This window comes from Sphaeramia orbicularis, chromosome 8 (assembly GCF_902148855.1).
Source record: "Sphaeramia orbicularis chromosome 8, fSphaOr1.1, whole genome shotgun sequence".
NCBI classification, from domain to species: Eukaryota; Metazoa; Chordata; class Actinopteri; order Kurtiformes; family Apogonidae; genus Sphaeramia; species Sphaeramia orbicularis.
In genome coordinates, this window is record NC_043964.1 from 28,043,732 (window position 1) to 28,070,358 (window position 26,627).

Sequence of the window (26,627 nt, forward strand, 5' to 3'; positions counted from 1 at the left end):
TGACTTTCAATAAACTAATTGGTCATACACTGTCTTTCAATCCCTGCCTCAAAATATTGTAAATTTTGCTTCCCCACCTTGTACACATATGATATTTGTCAGTTTAGCAAACAATGTCATGAACCACAAAAGGCATAGTTTGTGGTAAAGATAGTAAAGAAACATTTAGTTCAGGGACCGTATCTCTTGCATGTGATATCAACACCAAAACTATCAAAATATCAGTGTATTTTATCTTGGTCTTTAAGAAGATGGTGAAAAAGTAGTAAACCATAAAGAGCTAGTGCTACTTTTTTGTCAGTTCTCAAGTGATTTTTTTTCTCTCTATGTGATTTATTACCATTTACTGTAATGCATCTGTATTTTGCATTTTTCACTGTAAATCATGCATTTTCCTATATTAATTTACTGATTGTATAAATGTTCAAAAAGCTAAGATTAAAGTTGAAGTTATTACATCAAAAACAGAAAAAAACTGGAGAAAAAAAGCGACTTTTTCAGAAAAGATATCATTAACTGAACATAAACCCAATGTCTCCATCCACTGTCATTGATCCAACTCCATGGGTTTTACTGGTGAATCAATGTTGTAGAAAATGACGGTGTTTCCGCGGTAACTACGGAGTCTCTGAACATCCAAATGGGTCATATCTGATGACCATGAAAAGATGACAAACTGCATTTTACACCAATTATTCACATGTATTGATAGGATTAATGGATCAACAGGTATTAAACAGTTTAGATCAGTAGATGGTTTTGGTAAGTGGTGGGTATTTGGGTCTTTATGGGTTAAAAAGGTAAAAAATCACCGCAAGTCTGGTCATGTTGAAGCTGCAGAGACAACGTCAAGAAGAACAGGTCGCGGAGAGAGAAAGTTAAAGATAGTCTATCTTCATGGTCTGATAATTCATCTGTTTTACATCAAATTGTGACTCTTGCCTTCAATTATCCTGTAAACTCACAAGCATCAAATGTGTAAACAAGTGGTCCCAGGCACAACAAACCCCGCCCCTCGCACGTATTGTAGCTTATTTTGGCATCGATCCAGCTGATGTCATCATGTCTATGCATTTGCTGATGTCAACGTATCAGCTGCCTTTATATATGTGCCAAGTTTGAAGTAAATTGAAACCAAATTTATACTTTTAAAGAGATTTGAAATTTCCCCCTTTATAAGTACATGGAAGAAAAAAAAACAGATTTTAAAATTTTATTAAAAAAAATGTAACTTTGACCTTCTTTTCCCAAAATTTAACGACATCTATTCTGGGTCACTGGCAGTCTCTGAACCCAATTTGGTATGAATTCAACCAATGGTTTTGCTGCTACAGACATGTGAAATTTTGCAAATTTTGTAAACAGGAAAAAAAAAAGATAAAAAAAAAATTCAAAAAATTTAAACTTTGACCGACTGTTCCCAAAATGTATTCAGATCTATTATGGGTCATTGGCAATATATAAACCCAAGTTGGTATGAATTCCATCAATAGTTTTGCTGCTAGAGTGTTAACGAACATAAAAAAACAAACAAACCGAACCAAAAACAATACCCCCCGCCTCCCTTTCGGGGGGTGGGGTGATAATTGTCATTGGCTAAAATATACTGTTTGTTTTTTTTTTTTATAGTAAGGGCTTTGGTTCTGTTTCCTTTCATTAGAATGGACCAACATGAGTAGCCTCCACCCTGCACCCAAATAAATATGTACTAAAACAAAAACTCATCACATTTCAAACACACTGGATACAAACAGACTCAACTTCTTGTAGAGATGACACATAGACACATCTACATAATATAAGTGGCTCGACAGTATTTTTTCTATATGCTCAAAATTACATAATGACCTTTCGTATTGTTATTGAACTGGTCTGCCAGTAAACAGTTTTTTGGCATTAAATACGTATGTAGTTTTTGATGGGAACTTCACAGGTTTCATTTTTAGTTGTCACTGTATTGTGCTGATGCTGTAGTTCCCAAAATGCCAAATGGCAACTCCACTAACTTGGCCAAAGGTTTCAAGGTAAACTCTATTGCATTTTGTATCTTTAGTCTGTACTTATGTCATAAAACAGGAGCTGTATTTTTACCTGACTTTATGTCAAACTCATTTTCTTTCAGGGGCCACATGCAGCCCAATCTGATCTCAAGTGGGCAGGGCCAGTAAAATAATAACATAATAGCCTATAAATGACAACAACTCCAATTTTTTCTCTTTGTTTTAGTGAAAAAAAAAACATTAAATTATGAAAATATTTACATTTACAAACTATCTAAACAAAAAGATGTGAATTACTGGAAAAAAACTTAAATTTCTTGAGAGAAAAATAAATGCAATCTTAACAATATTATGCCTCAACTTATCATTTATACATGTGCATTATGGGTCAGATCTACAAAGGCACAAAACATTTAATAACAGGCAGAATATTGTTAAAATTCCACTGAATTTTCTTTAGACATTTCAGGTTGTTCATATTTGTTAAGGTTATTCACATTTTATTGTTAAAGGATAGTTTGTTAATGTAAATATTTTCAGAATTTAATGATATTTTTTGCAGTAAAACAAAGAGAAATGTTTGTAGTGGTCATTGTTTATAGGTTATGTTATTATTTTACTTTAGATCATATTGGTCTGTATGTGGCCCCTGAACTAAAACAAGTCTGAAACCTTTGACTGTTAATATCTTCAGTGTAATTTTTGCACTTTGCAAATTCATCCTGCATGTTTGACACCCCTGGTCTAGTGCAACTGTAATTAAAGATGTTTCTGTGGATATTAACCCATAAAGACCCAAACAGCCACCAGCGACCAAGAGCATCCACTGATATAAAATGTTTAATAACTTCTAATCCTTCAATCCTATCAATCAATGTAAATAAGTTGTGTAAAATGCCGTTTATGTTATCTCTGTTTTGATATATCAAAAATTATTATTATATAAAACAACCCTTAACTTTAATGTGAGCTTTAATGAATATCTGCATGATCACTGAATTTAACCCAACACTACTTTAGTGTCAGTTCCCAAATATGTTTTTCTCTCTATTTAACCTATCTTAAGTGATTTATCACCATTTATTATAATATTATCCTCTGTATTTAGTGTTTCGTTTTGTTTTTTCAGTGTAAAGGAGGTATTTTCTTATATTTAATCCACTGATTATGTTGATGTTCATTAAAGCTCAGTGTAAATCCAAAGGTTATTAAATCAGAAACAGAGAAAACTGAAGAAAAACTTACATTTTCAATAAATATATCATTAAGTGAGCATAAAACAAGTGTGTCCATCCACTGTCACTGATCCAACTCCAAGGGTTTTACTGGTGAATCAATGTTGTAGAAGATGACGGTGTTTCCACATTCACTTCGGAGCCACTGAACATCCAAATGGGTCCCATAAAAAATGCCCATAAAAAAACAACAAACTGCATTTTACACCAATTATTTACATGTATTGATAGGATTAATGGATCAACAGGTCTTAAACATTTTACATCAGTAGATGGTTTTGGTCGTCAGTGGCTGTTTGGGTCCTTATGGGTTAATATAGGAAAATATATAATTTTCACTGAAAAAAATGCAAAATACAGTGTATAATATTATAATAATAGGTGATGAAAGAGAGAAAAATTCATTTAGGAACTGACACAAAAGTAGCACTGAGTCTTTATGGGTAAAAAATGAAATAAAAACACAATCCGTAAAATTTAGTTGTAGTAAAACACTCATATGTTTAGAGTTTTACAGACTGATAGAGCATTCACTAACCTGTGGTGAACTTTGTGGTAAAGAGCAACAAAGAGGACAGGACCAGGCTCTAGAGCAAATCTAATAAAACAGCCACAGTTTTCTTATTCCTACCACGAATGGTAAGAAAGTCGTGCAAATATTGGATCTCAGGAAATAGTGAAGGACAATTTCCTTCAAGTGTAACGTTAGAATGCATGAGCCTGGCTCCCGGAGGTTCGGGGCCACCACCGCTGGGAAGCAGCAATTAGATGGAGCTTCCCCGCTGTGTCCGAGCCAGTGAACATAGGAGCACCCGAAAGGAGCTGGAGGAAGACGAGGAGGAAAGAGAGAGGGGAGGCACACAGCTCTTACTGCTGTGTTTTGTTTGGCACATATTTCACCTAATGTCTCTCCCTGTCTACACTTCTGGCCCCTGATCAGGCTGCAAAGTGATCGTTAGACGGCAGCGAAACGCGAGAAAAAGTGGAAAATAAAAAGATGAAAACATGCAAAAATGAGAGCAGAGAAACCCACTACCACCATCGAGTTTATGTGTCACTATTTCTACTTTTTGACAAATGATACATGTTTTAGTCTTTTCATTTGAAAGCAAAAAAAAAAAAAAAGAAAAGAAAATGAAGAATAGGGAAATGTGTCAGTTTAAATGGAGGCAAAATTATTGCTTCTTGATAGTTTTGCTCAGTTTTTAAGTTGATTAAAAGCTGTAAATGAACCCTCACACATCTGCGCCTTCATTTATTTATTTTATTTAAACATATTCTGTCAGTCAGCATTGTTAGTGAAAGTTAAATAAAGTAAAGAAGCAGTTTTACGTTTGCTTTGCCAAACAACACATGACTTAACTTACATTTTTCTTTTAAATTACAATAAAAAAACAGATGCTTTTTATTGTGAATTCTGACAGAACCTTCATCAAGCTGTTTTTAAAGTAGACAGTTGTACTTTGATGTTTTTTGTCAATTTCTAACATTTCTTGAGATCCATCCATTCATCCATCCATTATCTTCCGCTTCTTCTGGGGCCAGGTCGCAGGGGCAACAGTCTAAGCAGGGATGCCCAGACTTCCCTCTCCCCAGACACCTCCTCCAGCTCTTCCGGGGGGAACCCGAGGCGTTCCCAGGCCAGCCGAGAGACATAGTCTCTCCAACGTGTCCTAGATCTTCCCTGAGGTCTCCTCCCGGCGGGACATGCCCGGAACACCTCCCCAGGGAGGCGTCCAGGAGGCATCCGAAACAGATGCCCGAGCCACCTCAGCTGGCTTGAGATGGTTCTAGTCATTTTTTGAGCTAATCCAAGAAGCTCCCTGAATCAATGCACCAGAACATGATGGTGTTAATACATTCAGTATTGACTCTGAAACATGGTGTTTGTAAAGTCAGTGAAAAGCCAAGAATCCACACATATAGTATTTTATGTCTTTGATTACTACATTTACAGCTGAATTTAATTTACTTTCATTTAATATACTTGTTTTTATTTTTTTATTTATTTATTTATTTTCTGGACGTGAAATAAGGAATAGTCCTGCATGTTTTTTACCTATTTTCACCCACTTAAAATGCAGTAAATCTTCAATACCAGGTGTCAAAATAATAAATAATAATGACAGTGTGTTTCTTTTCTAACTCCTGTATTTGTGTACAAAGTTCAGTCACTGAATGCAGTTCACTGACCTTCTCCTTTTTCTTTTTCCCGAAATAGGATTTATCAAGAATACACTTGGCTCCCTCCATTGTAATAAGACACTATTTTAAAGCCCTTAAAGTATGCCATTGTTCATTTCACCCCTGCCCTTTGCAAAACGTATTAATCCCATTGCCACGGTCTAATGCTGAAATCCCCAGTGGAAACACCTAAGAGGACTGGATCTGCTTGACCACACAAGATATTCCTATTTCCTCTGTAACAAGTGATATCAAAGCCATAACCGTGGTCAGTAAGAGGAAGTACATCGGTAAGAGATCCATTTGTGAGTATTCAGCAAAGGTTTGGGCATTGCCTCTGATGCAGGTGCTATCCTCTGGAAGGTGATTAGATATCATCACTCTTTCATTAACTCAGTATTTCTAGGATCACAGTGACTGGGGAGAAAGAATGGGCCTTTTCATCGGTCATCCCTACAAATGAGCCCTGCTGAAAGCACCGGGTTAAGGTGGGAGGATAATGAAATGAGAGAAAAGAGAGCAGAAACCTGACAAAAACACGACACAGATTGGCAATATTGTTCAGTATGGGTATTTTCCAAAAGTACATATGCACATTTTTGCGTGTCCTCCTCATTCTTATATAAACTGTTAAACAAATAATATATAAACAAGCGTAGTTTATAGAAAGGAGGAAGTAGGGAAACACTTTAGAGTTTATTTTTAGTTTGTTACACAACAGGTGACAACAAGAGTCTCATTTTCACCTGAGTATAGAGAAAGAGTAGGAGGAGGAAAGGGCTGAGTATTCCATTACGTAGCCCAGACCTGAGCGAATACAGCGTCTTTGTGAAAGGTGTCTCTGTTTGCAGGCAGAGGTGCCATACTGACATCATCCTGAGCCGGGGATGGGACTTTTGATGTGCTGTGGTGCCAGAGAGCTGCTAGCGCTGTCAGCCAGCCTGAGTCAGCGCTTATGCCTAGACACAACTGTGCAAGAATCCATGACGGAGGAGAGTTTCACAACTGGAAACCACACGCTGCGAAAAAACAACGTAAACAGCAGGCCCTTTGGGAGTTTTTGTGGTTATTAGATAGGTACTTTTTCAGATTTTCATGCATCACAGAAACAACAAAAAGATAGAGAGAAAGATAAATCATATTAGTGTATCTAGTAAGATCATAGATAGATAGATAGATAGATAGATAGATAGATAGATAGATAGATAGATAGATAGATAGATAGATAGATAGATAGATAGATAGATAGATAGATAGATAGATAGATAGATAGATAGATAGATAGATAGATAGATAGATAGATAGATAGGGAAATTCATTGGTCAATGAAGCAACAGGATAAAGTGCAAGAAAATGCATAAGGTAGTGCAAAAACAAACAATACAAAAAATATTAATCGTAATGAGCAATAAAACTCTATGGGCAATAGATTTACAAAAGAGTTGCAGTTCATTCGTATAATTCTGATAAAGTTACTCTGTTGACTGATCATTGACACCAATATTTCATGTTAATAACAGACTGTTCAAACAGTTCCAACCATTAAATCAACCATTTTATTCAACCCTTTATAGGGCACTCATAGAAATACCCTAAAATTCAAAAAGTCAACCTTAGTGTGTTATTGGAGGACATAACAAGACTTTATTGCTTTTGTGATTTTTTTTTTTTACAATTTTTTATTGTTATGTAGAAAATCAAGGTCAATGAAGTTACCATATTTGGTTCCTTACCTATAAGTGGCAAAAAAAATCTAAACTAAATATCTGAACTAAATATATAAAAGAAAAACACATGTAAAGTGAAAATAACGTATTTTAGAACGTTAGAATATCACTTTTAGAACTAGAAAAGCACTCGGAGAGCGCAGACCTCCGCCAAGGCAGATCAGTACACCCCCCCCAATCACCACCAAAATTTAATCATTTTTTCCTTGTGCCAGTATCAAGATTTCCTGAAATTTTCATCCAAATCTGTCCATAGTTTTTTGAGTTATCTTGCACACAGACAGACAGACAAAGGAGGTAACAATACAACAACATAAGTGCTGATACAGACACCTGTCGACTGTTATAAACAACTGATATAAGATCATAAATTGACAAAAATCTCTCATATTCACTATTTAAAGCTTAAAAATGTCTATAAAATCTCTCTGAACCACTGTATAGTGTTATGAAATCCAACGCGCTTCTTGACCTCACTGAGACACGGGATTGGCCCCATATTTAATGTTTGCCGAAATGACCAAAAATAGTCACTTGCCCGATAAAGGATTAATAAAATAATTTTCCAGTCAATATTGACTTTTTTAGGAAATAGTCATTATTGTGAAATTTTCAAGTAAATATAATATTTTTGTACAAATTTGCTTAAATAGTAAAATATTGCAATAATATCTTCAATATTATGAAGTAACCTGAATATCTGATAATCCAAAAAAGTTCAAACAGAAATAGACAAAAATTGTAAAGTTAGATGGATCATTTAGGAATATTCAGAAACATTACTAGAAACAAACAAAAACACTTCTGTAAATACACCCTTGAACAACAATATTGTGTGCCATTGAAAACATGCGACACAGTGATGGACTCATAATCCAAGACATGCAAGACAATAAAACAATATTAATGTTAAAAGAAATATGGACTAAATTAAGTCCACATTGTGCTATTGTTACACAACACTGGAAACCTACAAAGCAGAAGCACATGCATTAAAAAAAACAGTTTGCAGCATAAAACAAAAAGCAAAACCATGATATACAGCATAATTCACAGACATAAAGAATAGTGTTATTTTAACGTATGTCACCTTATTACTGCTGAAAACCCCTCAATGAACATTATGAGTCCCTGAAGAAACTCCGCTAAAGTCATACCCTTTTTTTTTTTTCAGCATTTTGACAATGACTTATTGTCATTTGGACATAATTACAGATCAGGCTGAAAATGCAGCGGAGTGACCTGCCTTTACAGCTTTTCATTGTCATTTAAACTGGGTCTGAGGTCACGTCACCCGAGGCTTTGGAGGGTACGTTGTAGTCACTCAGCAGATTTCAATATTGGATGTACTTTTCAGGTGCGCTGTGAGGAAAGTGAATGTTAGGGTTTCATACAAGCTGCTGCGGCAAAGTTTTACCTCTTTTAATAGTCATGCATTCAATTCACTGTCACTGTTGCTTAAATTCATCCCATTGTAATGAAATGCTTCGTAATATAAAATCTACAGCTCAGTGGTGGCACATGTCCAACCCTTTATCCACAGTTATTGGTTCCTGTGCATTCCCAGATCAGCATGCGTTTCCTTTCTGCAGATACTCTATCAATGAATGCCCGAGGTGTTTCGGTTTACAAGAAGCAAGGAGCAGATAAGGCTGAGATTACAGTGGCACTATCTGCAGAGGAGGCCGGAGAAGGGAGAAAATATACAAGAAAGTGTGCGCCAGCAATTATCCAGGACCGCTCACAGAGGTGAAGGCCAGAATACACGCTTCCTAGTTTGACTGTATTTCCTCGGTTAATTCTGTATCTAAAATGTTATCTGATTTGACCGGATGATGGAGGTGACACCTGTCAGGTCAATAAATAACAACCTGGAAAAGCTTACAGTTCTTGAGTATAATTAGACATTTTGTTGTATTACTGTGTATTTATATGTACATGTGTGTTTTTTCAGTCATGACTCTTATAGATCCTGTTTAACTTCATCCTTTGGATTAAAAATTGCTGCATCAAATAAAAATGAGTAAGAGACACTTGTCTTAACCCACAAAGATCCAGTGCTACTTTTGTGGTCGCTCCCAAATGATTACTATCTCTATATTTAACATTTCTTAAGGGATTTGTCACCATTTATTTTGAAATAATCCTCTGTATTTTTCATTTTTCCTGTGAAAATCAGCTTTTTCCAACATCTAATGTACTGATCATATAGATATTCATAAAAGCTCAGATTAAACTTGAGGGTTATTATAACAAAAAACAGAGAAAACTGAAAAAAGGTGACTTTTTCAGTGAAATATAGCATTAAGTGAACATAAAACAAGTGTCTCCATCAGCTGTCATTGATCAAACTCCATGGGTTTTACTGATGAATCAGTGTTGTAGAAAATGACGGTGTTTCCACATTCACTACAGAGCCTCTGAACGTCCAAATGGCTCATATCTGATGACCATGAAAAGATGACAAACTGCATTTTATACCAATTATTTACATGTATTGATAGGATTAGTGGATCAACAGGGATTAAACAGTTTAGATCAGTAGATGGTGTTGGTCGCTGGTGGATGTTTGGGTCTTTATGGGTTAAATGTGAAACCTTGTACTTTTGGTAGGGCTGTCAAAATTAATGCGTTAGCACGAATTAATCCATCATCATGATTAATCTGATTAAAAAATTTTACGCAATTAACCCATCTGCAGCACAGAATGACTCTGAATGTCTCCGCTAATGCATTTCTGGCACTTTGTTGAAGTAGAATTAGCATCATGTATGCGCAAATGGGCAGTTAGGGTCAGGGTAGTGACAGGCAGTAGAACAAACCCATAAAGATGGAAGACACTAAACAGCACGTTGGCCCTCTGGATGGAAATATGAGGACAAAAAAAAACAAGACAGAACAGTTGTTTAAAGTTGTTTTGTTCAAACTGTTGAATGAGTTTAATAAACAAGCATCTACAGTCACAGAAAAAATTATTAGACCATCAAAAGTCATCAAAAACAATGGTTATGCAATCAAGTACTAACTCCTGTGTGTATCATGTGACTAAAACAGACAGAAAAGAAAACATGGAATGCCTAAAAGCACTGTTTTTGGCAGTACAATGTCATAGCTATTGATATAAGAATTAAAGTGATTTTGGTTATTATCAAGAAAACCATGGAAAACAGCTAGATATCAGCTCTGACATTAAAATCTTATGAGCTACTGTTGTTGTTATCATTATATTTGTCCAAACAAATGTACCTTTAGTTGTACCAGGCATTAAAATGAACAAGAAATTGAAGAAAACAAGGGGTTCTCTTTTTTTTTTTTTTTTTTTTTGAGTCTGTTTGCTCATGCAAAATGAAACGCGATTAAAAATGAATGATATTTAATCGTGATTAATTTGATTAAAAATTTGAATTGTTTGACAGTACTAATTATTAGAATTGTTTAGTTCAGGAGACAGGATTTCAGTGAGTTTAACCTCCTGAGACCCAGTAAGTAAAATTTTTTAGTTTTCGTTTTTTTACATTACATAATTGCCTTGATTGGAAACTGTATGATGCCACAGTTTTTCAGATAATTATCATTTTTATTTAATTACAGTTTTTTTTTGTTTTTTTTTTTAAATAAAGCTGTCTACTACAGAGGACAAAAATGCATTGCTGGGTCTCAGGAGTATATTTACATGCACACTATTATTCTGCATCGGACAAGTGTCATGTACACGGCATATCCCACTTGGATAATCTGAATTAGGTCTTTTTCCAAATAGAGAGCTTTCTGGTTCACACATATATATACACACATATGGATATACCAATATTATTCTGGTTTTATGAGGATTCTTTTAGTCATACATACAGTGCATTCGGAAAATGAATCTAATTTGCTGCAGGTTGTGACACTGGGCTGCTGTTTATGACCAGCTGGAATAAAGACAAAGAAAGGAGAAACACTCCTACTGTTAAACATCATGACAGAGGACAAGTTTATAGATATGAGCAAATATTGAAAAATCTACCTTTTTTTTAGAAGGTACAAAAGAGGGAGTCTGTGGAATGTCTGCCGCTGGTGAAAAACTTTGAAGAAACATTATATTTAATGGGGTATGCACGGCACATATTAGAGGAATATTTCTTTTCATTGGCCATGTAAACAGCTTATTCAGACTATTGTCTTTGCCATAATTAGGGAAAAACTGGATATTAGTGCGCTTGTAAATGCAGTCGATGAGAATTTAACTGTTTCAAAATGTTTTCTATTAGCTTTGCTTTACTGCAATCATTGCCTTCATTGCTCAGTGTTTTTCTGGAATTAATATCTCAACGTGGCATCTTTACAAGACTGTTTCATAGTCAATTGGAGGCGTTCTGCATAGTTTTACTCCTCAGACTTACTGGCAAAGCCGCTGCGTGCTGTTGTGGCTACGAGTAGGATATCAAGGAGGTGCGAGAGAGTCAGAGCAGAGAATATCAGCTCATCCTTCTGAGGGTGTCAGGGCCTTGATAAGTCCTGTTTAAACTTTAGCCCTTGCAAAATGCCATGTGTCAACAGTTGCCCGTGGCCAGAGCGCTCTGATCTGGTTCTGCAAACATCAGGGCAGCAGATCCATCCCAGTGAGAGGTGGCTGATACTGGGTGGGAGAGGCTAAACTGGCCTGTGTTTCAGAAAGAAGTTTTTTAAGAATTAACAAACAGTCAAAGGGACAGTTTAGGAGAATTTGGACTCCATACCTCAGTTTCACTAACTCATCAGTCACTTCTATGTTTTCAGACCTCATCAATGACTGAAAATTGTTGGTGCCTGTTCATAATAAGCTCACTACAGATCTCACCTGTCACTGCTTGATTGTCTGAGCTTTGTTTTATCCTCACTGTAAGTCCATATTATGTACTAGTTGTTTTATCTTGGGTTCGTCTACTCTTTTTTTTCTTACTCTGCTTCTCTTCCAGCAGCTTCATATTTTTTTATTTTCATATAGACCCGGTGTTGTAAAAAAAAATGTGATAAAATCTAATGAAGATATTTGAAAAAAAAAAAAAAAAGAAGAATTAACAAACAGTCATGGCTGCTCTGAACCACAACACGTTATTATTATTATTATAACTTTTATTTTACCAGGAAAAAAGCTCATTGAGATTAATTAAAAAGTTATTTTTCAAGAGTGTTCTGGCCAAGACAGCAGCAGCAGCAGAAGTTACACAAAATAGAAATCACAGCCAAACATCCACACTAATATACATAAACAGAATGAAAGTCAGTACTAAAAACAAACTTAAAACTGAGAAGAACATGCATATCAAACATAACCATTATTTTAAAAGATGCTAAAAGTATAACAACAATGTTCCTTAAAAGCATCTCAAAGCCGAACCCAATTCAATCAATCAGAAAAATATCTACACCCACATTTGTTCTTTTCCTATTGATTTAAAATGACTTTGAATGTATTAAAAGAGACCCGTTCCTTCAGTTTAATGTCCTTCTGTAGGTTGTGGGAGCAGAATATTTAAAAGCTTTCTTTCCCAGTTCTGTTCTGACTTTCTGACATTCTTCCATACCTAAATTATGATGCAGAAATATGGGAAAACAACTACTATTCAAATATTTATCCTATCTTTTTACTTCAAAAAAAGTTTGTTTGTTTGTTTGTTTGTTTGTTTTTTTGTTAATTGAGAAGGTTGGTGTAGTTGTTCTTGGGTTTGTTTGTTTGTTTTGTTTTTGTATGCATGTAAAAAATAAAAATTGTGCAATAATTTATTTTCAATTTATTTGTCACATATGATACAGTGTTTGTATTGCATAATTTCTACAAAACTCCAAATAAACAAAGGCTGGGAAAAAAGGCAATAAGAGTCATTAATAATGCAGATTTTTATGCACCAGTGAATTCTATTTTTACGGAGCTTAACTCACTGAAAATACATGATCTTGTTGACTTTAATACAGTGGTAGTGATGTACAAGGCACACAATAATCTTCTCCCTCCTTATATCCAGGAGATGTTTGAATGTAGGAAAAGTCAGTATAGCCTCAGAGGAACCGCATTTTTAAAAAAGCTAAGGCAAGAACAAATAAAAAAAAAAGTAGATGTATTTCTGTTAGAGGGGTTAATCTTTGGAATGGGCTGGAAGATTGATTAAAACAGTCTAAAACAATTAAAATGTTTAAAAAGATGTACAAATTACCTATTATTCAAAAATATAGAGCTCAGGATTGACTAAAGAAAATACTTGTTTAAAAGACTAGGATCATTATTGGTAGTTGAGATAAGGACATGATTTACCTGAATCAAATTAAATATGTATTCTCTTCTGTTGTATATTTAGCAATGATTACATTGAATTTTTTGTTTGTTTGTTTTCATGTGGAAACACTGTGTTAATTGTAAATAAGGTTAGGCAAAATAAGCCTTCACTTCAGCCTAAACCCTTTCAGTCATATTATATATGGAACAATGGATATGTTTTTTTTTTTTTTGTATTTCAAAGTAATTAACGAAAGGAAAAAACTACTACTACTACTACTACTACTACTACTACTACTACGACTACTACGACTACTACTACTACTACGACTACTACTACTACTACTAGTATGACTACTACTACTACTACTACTACTACTACTACTACGACTACGACTACTACGACTACTATGACTACTACTAGTATGACTACTACTACTACTACTACTATTACTACTAGTATGACTACTACTACTACTACTACTACTACTACTATGACTACTACTACTACCATTACTACTACTAGTATGACTACTACTACTACTACTACTACTACTATGACTACCACTACTACTATTACTACTACTACTACTACTACTACTACTATTACTACTACTACTACTACTACTACTACTATGACTACTACTACTACTACTACTACTACTACTACTACTACTATGACTACTACTACTACTATTACTACTACTACTATGACTACTACTACTACTATTACTACTACTACTACTAGTATGACTACTACTACTACTATTACTACTACTACTACTACTACTACTACTATGACTACTACTACTACTATGACTACCACTACTACTATTACTACTACTACTACTAGTATGACTACTACTACTACTACTACTATGACTACTATTACTTACATCACTTTATAATGTAATTGTGCTCTAGGATATTGCACTCTCCACCATAGGCGTTACTGTCACCTATATATTCTGCATATTTGACACTGGACTCCTTTGAATTGATTGTTTTTACCCCTCAGCCAACTTCAGGCCGTAGGGGCATTGTAATCATTTTGTCGTCTGTCCGTCCGTCCGTCCGTCCGTCCGTCCGTCTGCATTATGTGAAGAATACTTTGAGATATTTGCACCAAATTTATACTGCGGATGCATCTTGGCATGGAGCAGAAGCCTATTAAAAATAGGTCACCTTGACCCACTTTTTCAAGGTCAAATGGTGACATGTCTTTTTTTAACAATGTAATCGCATTATCTGAAGAATGCATTGAGATATCCGCACCAAATTTACACAAACACGATCTAATGTAAATTATAGGGCAGTAACTTTTAACAGAATCTTACACTATATTTGGCCGAGGGGTATTAAAAGGGCGGAGTATGTTATGTTTTATACTTATACTTCTAATTTTTGACTGTATAATTGATGTGTGTATTTACATGAGCACCCTACAAATTGTAAAATCAAATTTCATTGCACTGTACAATAGTATTTGCAGTTACAATAAAGCTTATTCTATTTTTTTTCTCCAGATATCTTTATTAATTTTAAATTTAGAACATTAAGAAACACAAACAGACAGAAGAAAAGAAAAAGAGAGAAAAACAGAAAACAAAAAAAAAAATAAAACCTGCTCCCTACCCCACCCATACATAAGAACCCCACCCATAAAGCTTATTCTTATTCTTATTCTTATTCTTACTCTTACTCTTACTCTTACTCTTACTCTTACTCTTACTCTTACTCTTATTCTCATTCTCATTCTCACTCTCACTCTCATTCTCATTCTCATTTTCATTCTTATTCTTATTCTTATTCTTATTCTTATTCTTAAACAAGCCGGAAGGAAAATTCATACAGTTCACCGACAGGATTTTCTCAGTTCTCCATCTTACAGTCCCCTGCCATGTCTAGGGCAGTTGGCACTAGTTGTGGAAAGTCTCAGACAGGTGTAATGTCGGTCGTGAGCGGTTGAAGGCACTTCTGCCTCCATCACTTCTGCCACGATATTTATCACTCACTGAAGTCTCGTAATTCTTCATGTATCACACAGCGCTTCTTTAAACTATTCGGTGGTTTTGCGCACTTGTTGAGCTGTATCTAATGTGTCTCAGAATTACACAGGAACTCATAATAATAATTTAAGTATTTGTGAATTAAAAGAGTAATTTCTCCAAAGCACTTCATCAAAAACGCTATGATCTCAAAATAATAACAGATTGGATAAAAGATTGTGATCAAATGCTTTAGCGAACAATGCAAAAATACTAACGCACCTACACACAAATGACACTGAAAGTTTTTTAGTAAAGAGGGGCGGTCTGCTCAAACATTTGCAATGGAATCTGCGAGGTGGAAGACATGATTTGGCAGTTTACCCCCAGTGTTTGCCTCAAAATTTTAACGCCACGGCTCGAAGTCAAGCTGAGAAGTTTCCCAAGATCGGCTCGGCCTGCAGGCGGGCGTTCCATGTAAGCCGCGAGTCTGCACCCACCTCAGAATCTGCGTACCCCCCCTAATCTAAGGTTAGGACCGTCTGCTGGGCTCCTCGAACCCTGTGCAGTCAGCAGTGTGGGGGCGCGAACATGCCCGACCACACCTTTGATGCCTCTGTGTTAGCCATCGCTGGGTTTCCTCCTCTACATGTTGAGACCGGTCGCCCCACAAGCTCTGAAATCTCAAATGGCAGCAGCTCTATTCACACCTCCTTTGGAATTAGGCTGTAGCATGAGGTTTTTTTTTTTTTTTTTTTTTGCTAATAAGCTGCAATAATGCTACTTTAGGGTTAAGGGATTTAGCGCAAGACTGATGCACTGTGTGACGTGAGCTCACAAGTTACACATTTATCGATGGAAATGGCTCAAGGTTTTCAGTCCAAGTACAGAGAGTCAGGTTACTTTGAAGTGTTATAAAATCAACATAATTATACCTATCAACCGGTGATGAAACAAAAACAACTTACACCTCCTCCATTTCTGACCAACGTGACCTTTGGAAGAACACCACGTCTAAAGTGCGTATCATCTAATTCGGCACATGGGGAGCTGACAAGGCAGACTGCTGCAGAGCTTTAGCCAACCAGTGAGACAAGAATCTGAAATAACATGAACATCTGACAGGAATATTAGCCTGTTTTAATGAAAATGTCAGGGTCAAGACACAAGAATGGACTCAAAGACTTCAGTAAGTTTTGTAATAGGAAACCGTGACGCACTGGAGATGGGGGAGACATGATATTGGTGGTGGAGGGCTTATATTTTGCAATGAAAAGCACTGCATGTGAATGTTTACAGTAGTGTGAACAAAAACATCATAAGACAGAAGCCCGTCTAATGTTATAAGACTTCTATACATAAAATAAATGTGTATGCATTAAACTTGCTCACTACAGTCACGGAAAAAATTATTAGACCATTAAAAATCATCAAAAACAATAGTTATGCAATAAAGTACTAACCCCTGTGTGTATCATGTGACTAAAACAGACAGAAAAGAAAACATAGAATGCCTAAAAGCACTGTTTTTGTCAGTATAATGCCATAGCTATTGATGTAAAAACTGAAGTGATTTTGGTTAATATCAAGAAAACTGTAGAAAACAGCTAGATATCAACTCTGATATTAAACTCTTATGAACTATTTTTGTTGTTATCATTATATTTGTCCAAACAAATGTACCTTTAGTTGGACCAGGCATTAAAATAAACAAGAAACTGAAGAAAACAAGGGTATTCTTTTTTTTTTTTTCCGTGATTGTATTTTCTCTTCTTTCTTGAGTCTGTTTGCTCATGCAAAATGAAACGCAATTAAAAATGAATGATATTTAATCGTGATTAATTGAAATTATTCCAAAGTAACCCTGTGATTAATCTGATTAAAAAATTTAATCAGTTGACAACATTAATTATTACATTTGTTTTGTTCAGGAGACAGGATTCCAGTGAATATATTTACATGCACACTATTATTAGCACTGTTTTTGGCAGTATAATGCCACAGCTATTGATGTAAGAACCGAAGTTATTTTGGTTATTATCAAGAAAACCATGGAATCAGCTCTTAAATTAAACTCTTATGAGCTATCTTTGTCATTATCATTATGTTTGTCCAAATAAATGTACCTTTAGTTGTACCAGGCATTAAAATGAACAATAAATTGACGAAAACAAGGGGTGGTTTAATACATTTTTCTGCAAGTGTAAGTCCCATTTATTCCATCATTTGCAACTATTTTTGCATCTGTTGTCATTTTACTGAAGTTTCACTCACTTTCCATGACTCCTCTTCTATTTTTAAGCATCAACTGATCTTTTAAAACACACCTTCATCCACTAAAGTCATCTACATATTGACTGATTGTTTACTAAATTATACAGTTGTGTTAAAAATAGCAAATGTTCACAGTCTTTCCATCGCCTCTATGTTTTACAGTCAGATTTGGTTGCAAAAATAGAATACGTGGATTAGTGACTGAACAATCTCCACAAAGTGTTCTTTGTACAGCGAAAACAAGTGTTGGAACAAATCCAATAAAGTAGATTTTAGTGTTACGAAACGTTTGTTTTAGCCCAACTCAAAAGGCTTGACTTGAACCTGAAATTTTATCATTATTATTATTATTATTATTATTATTATTATTATTATTATTATTATTATTATTATTTACTTTGAGATGTCTCATTAAAAGGGTAAAAGAGCCTCATGTGTACTGCAATAGAAAGAAATTTTACTATTGCAGGACATTAAAGAAAAGGAAACTAATTCTGTTAATGTCAAGGTTTGCATAGAGCTACACTTTTGCATCCACTTTTCATTCTGCTTTGTTCATAATACTCTTTTTTTTTATTTACTTAAATGAGATCGGACTGAAATATGGGTTTAAACGTGTATTTTGCAGGATTAAAGTGTTCTGTAAACCCCTTCCTTTAGTTAAATCATTGCAGGGCCAGTTGCAGGGTCTCCTCCTGAGTTTCTGGACTGTTGTCTCCCCCTATTGGTCTATGCGTTCACTCAGAGCTGTTGCGCGTAACCTCTCCTCCCAGACACAACTGTTTCTGTCCAAAAATGTACTTCTAACATGAGGAGCAACTAGTTTCTCTCAAAAGCAAATGCACCACAGGTCGATTATTCGTCAAAACTGTCAAAGTTGTGCTTTAAAAGTCCGGAAATTCAACTGATTGATATTTTTTTATTATTATTATTATTATTTTTTTTTTTTAAATCTTGTGACCACTGGTTGAGAAATGACCCCATAATGTGTCTCATAAAGAAACAGTAACAAAAGAGAGAAAGATGCACAAAAACTCACATTTGTGCTTATAAAATGCACCTGATACATTTAGTTTGAGAGGAATATAAAGAGAGAAACAACACAAACTTCAGTTTTTATATAGTTATTTTTATAATTTATTAAAACCTAAAGTCTAAAAGGGCAAATTTTCCAATAATTTCTGTAGAAAATAAAAGGACTCAAAACATCAACCTCAATACTCTTTGTATAGGCTTTTTTTTTTTTTTTTTTTTAATAATATTGAACAATATCATAAAAAAATATGTAACTTTAATATTAGAATAAAAACGAATATGCGTCCATGGATGCAAACATTTATGTGCTGTAATTTTTATACATTATTAACACAACTATCAGTATGGCATCAACTTAGAATGTATTATTGTGTCAGTTTTCTGTAATATTATAGTGCTGTTCATGTCACAGAACTTAAGATGTACTTTTTGGATATTAACTTTTTTTTTTTTTTTTTTTACTTATATTAAAAAATAAATAAATAAATAAAAAAAATTAAAAAAATAAAAGTTATTGCATTTTACAGAGACCAGTAGGATAAACTCGTTTTCCTACTTGTGCCTGGTTTTCACTTGTTGACTGAAAAGAGTTCTTTGGAGCAGAGTCATATTACGTCTCCGCCTACAGAAAAGTTTCCCCCAATCATTTCCTCGCCGTCAAACATAAATCCAGGCATCGCCTTCTGGGTCTGTAGACTTTTCAGCCATCCTTTACGCGCACATCGCCCAGTCACATTTCTCTATAAAGTCACAGTTTCTAAGTACAGCATCTAAAAACAGCCACTTGCATTTGATTTTTTTGCAAATTGAGGACGAAATTCTGAACAGACGGAGCATCAACAACTTTATTTTTGTGTTTTTTCCTGCTCTTTTTTCTGCGTTTTTAGGAGTCCAGTTTGGCACTCACTCTGTGCGCCCTCATAGGCTGTCACTGCAGTCTTTGGGCACAACACTTGGATTTAGAAAGAAGGATTTTCTTCTTCTTCTTCTTCTTCTTCTTCTTTTTTTTTTTTTTTTTTTTTTTTTTACTACGAGAAGCTTTTCGTTAATTTTTTCGCATGAATCTCCTCGATCCTTACCTGAAGATGACAGAAGAACAGGAGAAGTGTCACTCTGACGCTCCCAGCCCCAGTATGTCTGAGGACTCCGCGGGTTCACCGTGTCCGTCCGGGTCCGGTTCGGACACTGAGAACACCCGGCCGTCTGAAAACCACCTCCTCAGGGGTCCAGACTACAAGAAAGAGACGGAGGAAGAAAAGTTCCCCGTGTGCATTAGAGATGCGGTGTCCCAGGTGTTGAAGGGTTACGACTGGACGCTGGTGCCCATGCCAGTGCGCGTCAACGGATCCAGCAAGAACAAACCTCACGTCAAAAGACCCATGAATGCGTTTATGGTCTGGGCTCAGGCTGCAAGGAGGAAACTGGCCGATCAATACCCACATCTTCACAACGCGGAACTCAGCAAAACATTGGGCAAACTTTGGAGGTGGGTGTGCTTTACGCTTAATTTTACTTTTTTTTTTTTTTTTTTGCAGTGCAGGGTTTAGTGCTGCACCTGCATGCTTTAGAAGTACAGCTACATACACAGTGTGAGGTCTAAAGTGTGCATATTACTGTTTTATTTGTCAGTGCTGATGATAATTTAACTCTAAAGGATGCATTTCACAATTTTACACTGCAGAGTATGCGTAATTGTCATGCGTAAAGTACTAGAAAAACTTAAAAAACGAACATTATCTGTGATATTTCCAGGTTGCTTAACGAAGTAGAGAAGCGCCCGTTTGTGGAAGAGGCTGAGCGTTTAAGAGTGCAGCACAAGAAAGACCATCCCGACTATAAGTATCAGCCAAGGCGGAGAAAGTCTGTCAAGAACGGACAGAACGAGCCAGAGGACGGAGAACAAACCCACATCTCCCCTAATGCGATCTTTAAGGCACTGCAGCAGGCCGATTCTCCTGCGTCCAGCCTGGGAGAGGTGCATTCTCCAGGAGAGCACTCTGGTAAGAGCAAATACACATGGAGTAAAAGCAGAAAACCTGTTTAAAATGACACCTGTTAATACACTGGTTAATGATTAGATGTTTTTATGAGCCATGCAAATACACCTGTCATCATTTCTGGTTTATTTGACTTTTTTATGAGTGGCTTATGTAGGAAATGTATTATTTTACACTTTATGGTAAATATAAGGCTAACTCTGACTCCTCTCTAACCAGGCCAGTCCCAGGGACCACCGACACCCCCCACCACCCCTAAGACAGACCTCCCCACCAGCAAAGCTGACCTGAAGCGTGAGGGTCGCCCTGTGCAGGAGGGCACCAGTCGCCAACTCAACATCGACTTTGGGGCCGTGGACATCGGCGAGCTGAGCAGCGACGTCATCTCCAACATGGGGAGCTTTGACGTGGATGAATTCGACCAGTACCTGCCGCCCCACAGCCACGCCGGGGTGACCGGTGCAGCCCAGGCCGGCTACACCAACAGCTACGGCATCAGCGGCTCCTCTGTGGGCCAGAGCGCTGGCGTCGGGCCCCACGGCTGGATGTCCAAGCAGCAGCAGCAACAGCAGCAGCAGCAGCAGCACTCACTGACCAACCTCGGTGGGGGAGGAGAGCAGGTTCAGCAGGGTCAACAGAGAACCACCCAGATCAAGACAGAGCAGCTGAGCCCCAGTCACTACAGCGAGCAGCAGGGCTCCCCACAGCACGTCACCTACGGCTCCTTCAACCTGCAGCACTACAGCAACTCCTCGTACCCCTCCATCACAAGAGCACAATATGACTATTCAGACCACCAAGGGGGGGCCAACTCCTACTACAGCCACGCGGCCGGCCAAGGCTCTGGCCTCTACTCCACCTTCAGCTACATGAGCCCGAGCCAGAGGCCAATGTACACTCCGATCGCCGACACCACTGGGGTCCCGTCGGTGCCCCAGACCCACAGTCCACAGCACTGGGAGCAGCAGCCCATTTACACACAGCTGTCCAGGCCATGAGGAGACCAGCCTCAGCAGTGACTGTTTAACACCCACCCCATGTATAAACCTCAGCTACCCCAGTGACTTTTTGTGCCACCGTTCCACATTGTTCATTGCCAACAGAAAAACATGACATGGACTTTTTATATTCTGAAAATATATCTTTGGATTGGCTCACGACAGTGCCTTTTGTATTGGTTGGAATTGTGATTATATTTTTTTAGATATAATATTAAAAAAGTTAAATCCTCTGTGAGGACATACTGGTTATAAATATTTTAGTATGTACTGTGTATGTGTTCTGCTCCTGTCATCATCATCATCATCATTATAATCAGTGTCATAAGCATCACCATCATCATGATTTGAAGGTTTAACATGAGCAGGATTGGCGGGTACAAACACCCTCAGTGGCCTTACTTCTCCCTGATGTATTTTTGTACAGGAAGTAAGAAACATCTGTAAAGAATCTGTTTACTGACACTGCCGTCTTATGATAGACATTCTACGTTCTGCTTTTAATTTTTTTACTGTACATATTTTATTGTAATTCCCATAAGATGCAAGAACCGAGGTTCAACATAGATTTGATTTTTTTTGGCCGTGTCATCAGTGAATTGGTCGACTATTTGACTTCTTGCTCTTTGCTTTAGCTCAAATTATTGTGTTGGAAGTGCTACAGCAGGTGCCATGTAATTCTACTAGAGGCCTTACTGTGTTGCTAGATGTAACTGAGCAATGCTTGCTTTTATCTGGGTGCTGCCTTGATACCATTGTTGCCTCTGGAGCCACTGTAGGGAGGCTCCATCCACTGGCATTGCAGTGTCAAAACCACAGCATAGTTCTGACTTCAGCTTGAGGAGTTACAGGAAGTGACCTTTGACCTGATTCTCCCCAGCAGCCAGCACCTCTGAGTCTGGCGTGCTTCTATAATTCCTCCAAGCCCTCTCCTTTTCTTAACCCTTTTCTTAATTTATTCTTTAGCATTAATTTTATTTGAAAGTAACTATTTGCAATTATCTTTTTAATTCCGCAGCAGCTAACTGAGATGAAGTTTTCAGTGGAATAGTTTGCTGTCATTTGTGGTACAGATTTGTTTATTTATCATTTGTAAATGTTTCCGTATAAAAGTTTCTTCTATTCATGATCTAGTTATGTACAGATTACTTTTCACAATGAATCCTTCTCTAGAAAAGAAAAACTGGAAGTTTTCTCTTTTTTTTCTTTCTAACAAATGAATTAATGGATATGGAAGCTGTGGCTGTTATTGAATTTGCTGGAATCAACTGGATACTTTTTGTTTTTAAAAAAAAAAAGTTGTGTTCCTTATTTTATATTCTGTATCATTAGTTCTCATTGTGTCAACTTCCTAATGCAGTTTCCCTAGGTAAAATGGCATTGTCTTAAAAGCTTATCTTTTGTATTATATTGTTTGCAATAAAATCAAAACACTGAGAATGGCGTGAAGTTTTTGTGCCATTTATTAAAATTATCTTCACATAAAATTATTTGTGTTAAATACTATGTGCAGGTGCAACATTCTGACTGTTTTTATTTCCTCATAGGTCAGTTATGATAAGGCATGAGCTTCAAATACATAGAAAACTAGTATTTTTGTGACGCATTCATTGTAATTTCACTGTGATAGTTACGTATTGCAGCAGACTTCTCAGGTTCACATTAGATCACTATGAAGTAAACATTAAAACAGTTCCTTGAGTTATACCCGGGTTGTGGTACTGGGAACAGTGGTTTTGCTTCAGGCTTCTCAGACCATGAGGTCACAGGTCTATTATAACCACGGCCTATTGAGAAGACGTATGTCTACACCCCTCCCCCCTCGTGTATACACAATGGCTTAAAGAAACAAACAGACACTGAATATTGTTTATTCATTACTGGCCAAGTAATATAGGAATAGAACCCACCTTAATAAATCAGTGACAGTGTAAACACAATCAGGTACTATAGCTTTGTGTTGAAATTTGAGGTACATTCACAAATGACGTCTCTTTCCTCACATGTACTGAACTGAACAGTTTTCTGCCACCCACCACTGCACCTCATCTAACTGGAGATGACTGGACACATTTTTTTACTTACCCTTCCTCCTTAAAGTCCATTTAAACAGATTACACTGAATCAGTGGCTAAACAGATATAAGATGTCAACAAAAACTGAAAGATGACGACATATTTGCCAACGTCATCAAAACAAATGTATGAGGAAACTGCTGAACAATGACTAAACTTGCTACTACACAACATTTTCTTTAATATAACCATGAATCATATTGGCTGCTTATTATATAATGTCTTTTTATTTGATTTGAGATTGAAATTGATTTGATGTCATCTCCTAAACAAATCACAGTGGATTACATTTGTTACCGCTTACATCGCAACAATATGTAGAGATAAGTTTCTGATAATTCCTAAAGTTTAAACTTTAATTTTGTTTTCAAGTGCATACTCAGCATTAGTGTTGTTTCAGTGTATTTTAATGTTGTAAAATGCTCAAATTAAACTTGTATTTGCCAGCTAGTTCATATATATGCAGAAAAATTAAGCTGGAAGTGTGAATTTAAGTAGAAGTCTAGTTTAAGGGGAAGGGGAATAACATTATTTCACAACTGAATGACATACAGCATGGAATCTCAAACCACAGATTTATGACACAAGCAAACGTCTAGTTTGTACACAGAGTAATGTTATTGTTTCAACAGAAATACCAATGCTGTCTTTTCACTGTAATTTCTCTAATGTGTAAGTTTGTATCAAAACTAATGGGCTAATATTTAGTCTTTCTTTTATCACATGGTGCGTTAGAATCATCCTCCCGCAGGCTTGTCTCAGGTTAAATTTAAAAGCTCAAGAGGGCAGAGTATGTGAACCTCCCACAGAGAGCCCCTGAGGCACATCCATCATTGGCTCGCCTGTGGCTTAAACCTGGAGCAAGGCAGCGGGGCCACGGGGCCCAACAGGGCAAAGGGAGGCCAGTTAACAACAGCTCGGGGGAATTCAGAGGTGGAGCAAAGGGATCCCTGGAGAAAAAACAGAGAGAATGTGACCAATCCATATTTTGTTTTTCCAAATCAAGAAACTGTGTTGATGAAATAAATTAAAATGTGGAGCTGACACGTGTTCCAAAAAGGTTCGGTATACAACTTATTGTAGGATTGCTGTCTGATGGCCGGTTCCAACTGGCGTGGCATTCAGGGTGTGATTGGCTCCTGATGGACGATGTTTCCTGCAAGTTTAAATGGAGCCAATGTGCAGAAAACAAGGGAAAAAGTCAACTTTGGTAAACACAGATCCATGTTTCTCCACTTCCAGAGAATGACCAGAACATTTTTGCTGAATTGTTTCATTCACAGGTTGTTGGCAGTGTGTGTGGTAAAAATGTGAAAAGTTTATATTTACAAGTCCAGTTCTTCAAAAATTAGTCATGGCTTCAAGAGAAACTGGAATCATGTGATTATCATTGTTGGAATGGTGTTACATAACATCAAAAAAAAAATCCCATTTTTATAATGATGAGGTTACATCCATAGATCCTTTTAATCCTCAAGAAACAGCTCCTTAACCCATAAAGGCCCAAACAGCCACTGGTGACCAAAATCATCTACCAATCTAAAATATTTAGTAACTTCTGATCCACTATACCTATTAATACATGTAAATACTTGGTGTAAAATACAGTTATTCATCTTTTCATGGTCATCAGATATGACCCATTTGGACATTCAGAGGCTCTGTAGTGAATGTGGAAACACCGTCATCTTCTACAACATTGATTCACCAGTAAAATCCATGGAGTTGGATCAATGACAGTGAATGGAGACACTGGGTTTATGTTCAGTTAATGACGCATTTTACTGAAAAAGTCACTTTTTCTTAAATGTTCTCTATTTCTGACATAATAAGCCTCAACTTTACTCTGAGCTTCAATGACCATGTACATGATCAGTAAATTCAATCAAGAAAAATACCTGATTTTCACTTAACCCATAAAGACCCAGCGCTATTTTTGCGGCAGTTCCAAAATATTTGTATCTTTATATTTAACCTTTCTTTAGTGATTTATCACCATTTCTTATAATATTATCCTCTGCATTTTATGTTTTTTCAGTATAAATCATGTATTTTCCTATATTTAATTTACTTATTATGTAGATGTTCATAAAAGCTCAGATTAAAGTTGAGGGTTATTGAGAAAACTGAAGAAAAAGTGACTTTTAACCAAAGATATCAATAGATGAATGTGAAACCAAGCATTTCCATCCACTCTCATGGGTTTTACTGATGAATCACTGTTGTAGAAGATGACGGTGTTTCCGCGTTCACTATAGAGCCTCTGAACGTCCAAAAGGGTCATATCTGATGACCATGAAAAGATGACAAACTGCATTTTACACCAATTATTTACATGTATTAAAAGGATTAGTGGATCAACAGATATTAAACAGCTTAGCTCTGTAGATGGTTTTGGTCACCAGTGGGTGTTTGGGTCTTTATGGGTTAAAAAACACAAAATTCAGAGGACAATGTTATAATAAATGGTGATCAATCACTTCAGAAAGGCTAAATAGAGAGAACAAATCATTTTTGTAATTGCCATTAAAGTAGCACTGGGTCTTTACGTGTTTATATTAAACACAAATAAGGCTCTCAGAAGAAATAAACATCTTGCATTTCTGTCTACAGACATCAGTAGTGAAACTGTGGATACTACGGTGCTAATAAAGGTGATAAATGGGCACAATAGTCCACAGACCATGTTGAATAAAGCAGCCTTGATGATGGACACTTTCTTCGTGTTTCATCAGAATAGTGTCATGTGGTGTTGTCAGAGAGCAGCACCCTGTCAGGAAATGACATCAGCGTTGAGGCTTTCCCTGTGTAAGACCATGATTCAATGGTTGGGTTTTTCTGTGGACACAGATGGCCTTGCCCAGTAGCAGCCGAAGCAT

The 26,627-nt window shown here is 36.5% G+C and overlaps 1 protein-coding gene and 1 long non-coding RNA gene across 3 annotated transcripts; one reads left to right on the plus strand and one right to left on the minus strand.

The window, feature by feature from the left end:
* Positions 1-1,002: 1,002 nt before the first annotated feature.
* On the minus strand, positions 1,003-10,643 carry LOC115424592 (uncharacterized). The gene is made up of 3 exons (XR_003936106.1): positions 10,616-10,643; positions 10,173-10,174; positions 1,003-1,145 (listed from the first exon to the last, which is right to left on the minus strand). It is a non-coding gene; the product is annotated as an uncharacterized LOC115424592 (long non-coding RNA).
* An 8,714-nt stretch (positions 10,644-19,357) lies between these two features.
* LOC115424274 (transcription factor Sox-9-A-like) lies at positions 19,358-23,110 on the plus strand. 2 transcript variants are annotated; one of them, XM_030141425.1, is made up of 4 exons: positions 19,358-19,658; positions 19,694-20,164; positions 20,431-20,678; positions 20,895-23,110. In XM_030141425.1, exons 2-4 carry the CDS (start codon positions 19,737-19,739, stop codon positions 21,671-21,673), a joined length of 1,455 nt encoding a protein of 484 aa, XP_029997285.1. In that variant the 5' UTR covers positions 19,358-19,658; positions 19,694-19,736; the 3' UTR covers positions 21,674-23,110. The 2 variants fall into 2 exon arrangements, with proteins under 2 accessions (XP_029997285.1, XP_029997286.1); XM_030141426.1 differs by having other exon boundaries at positions 19,697-20,164.
* Positions 23,111-26,627: the final 3,517 nt, after the last annotated feature.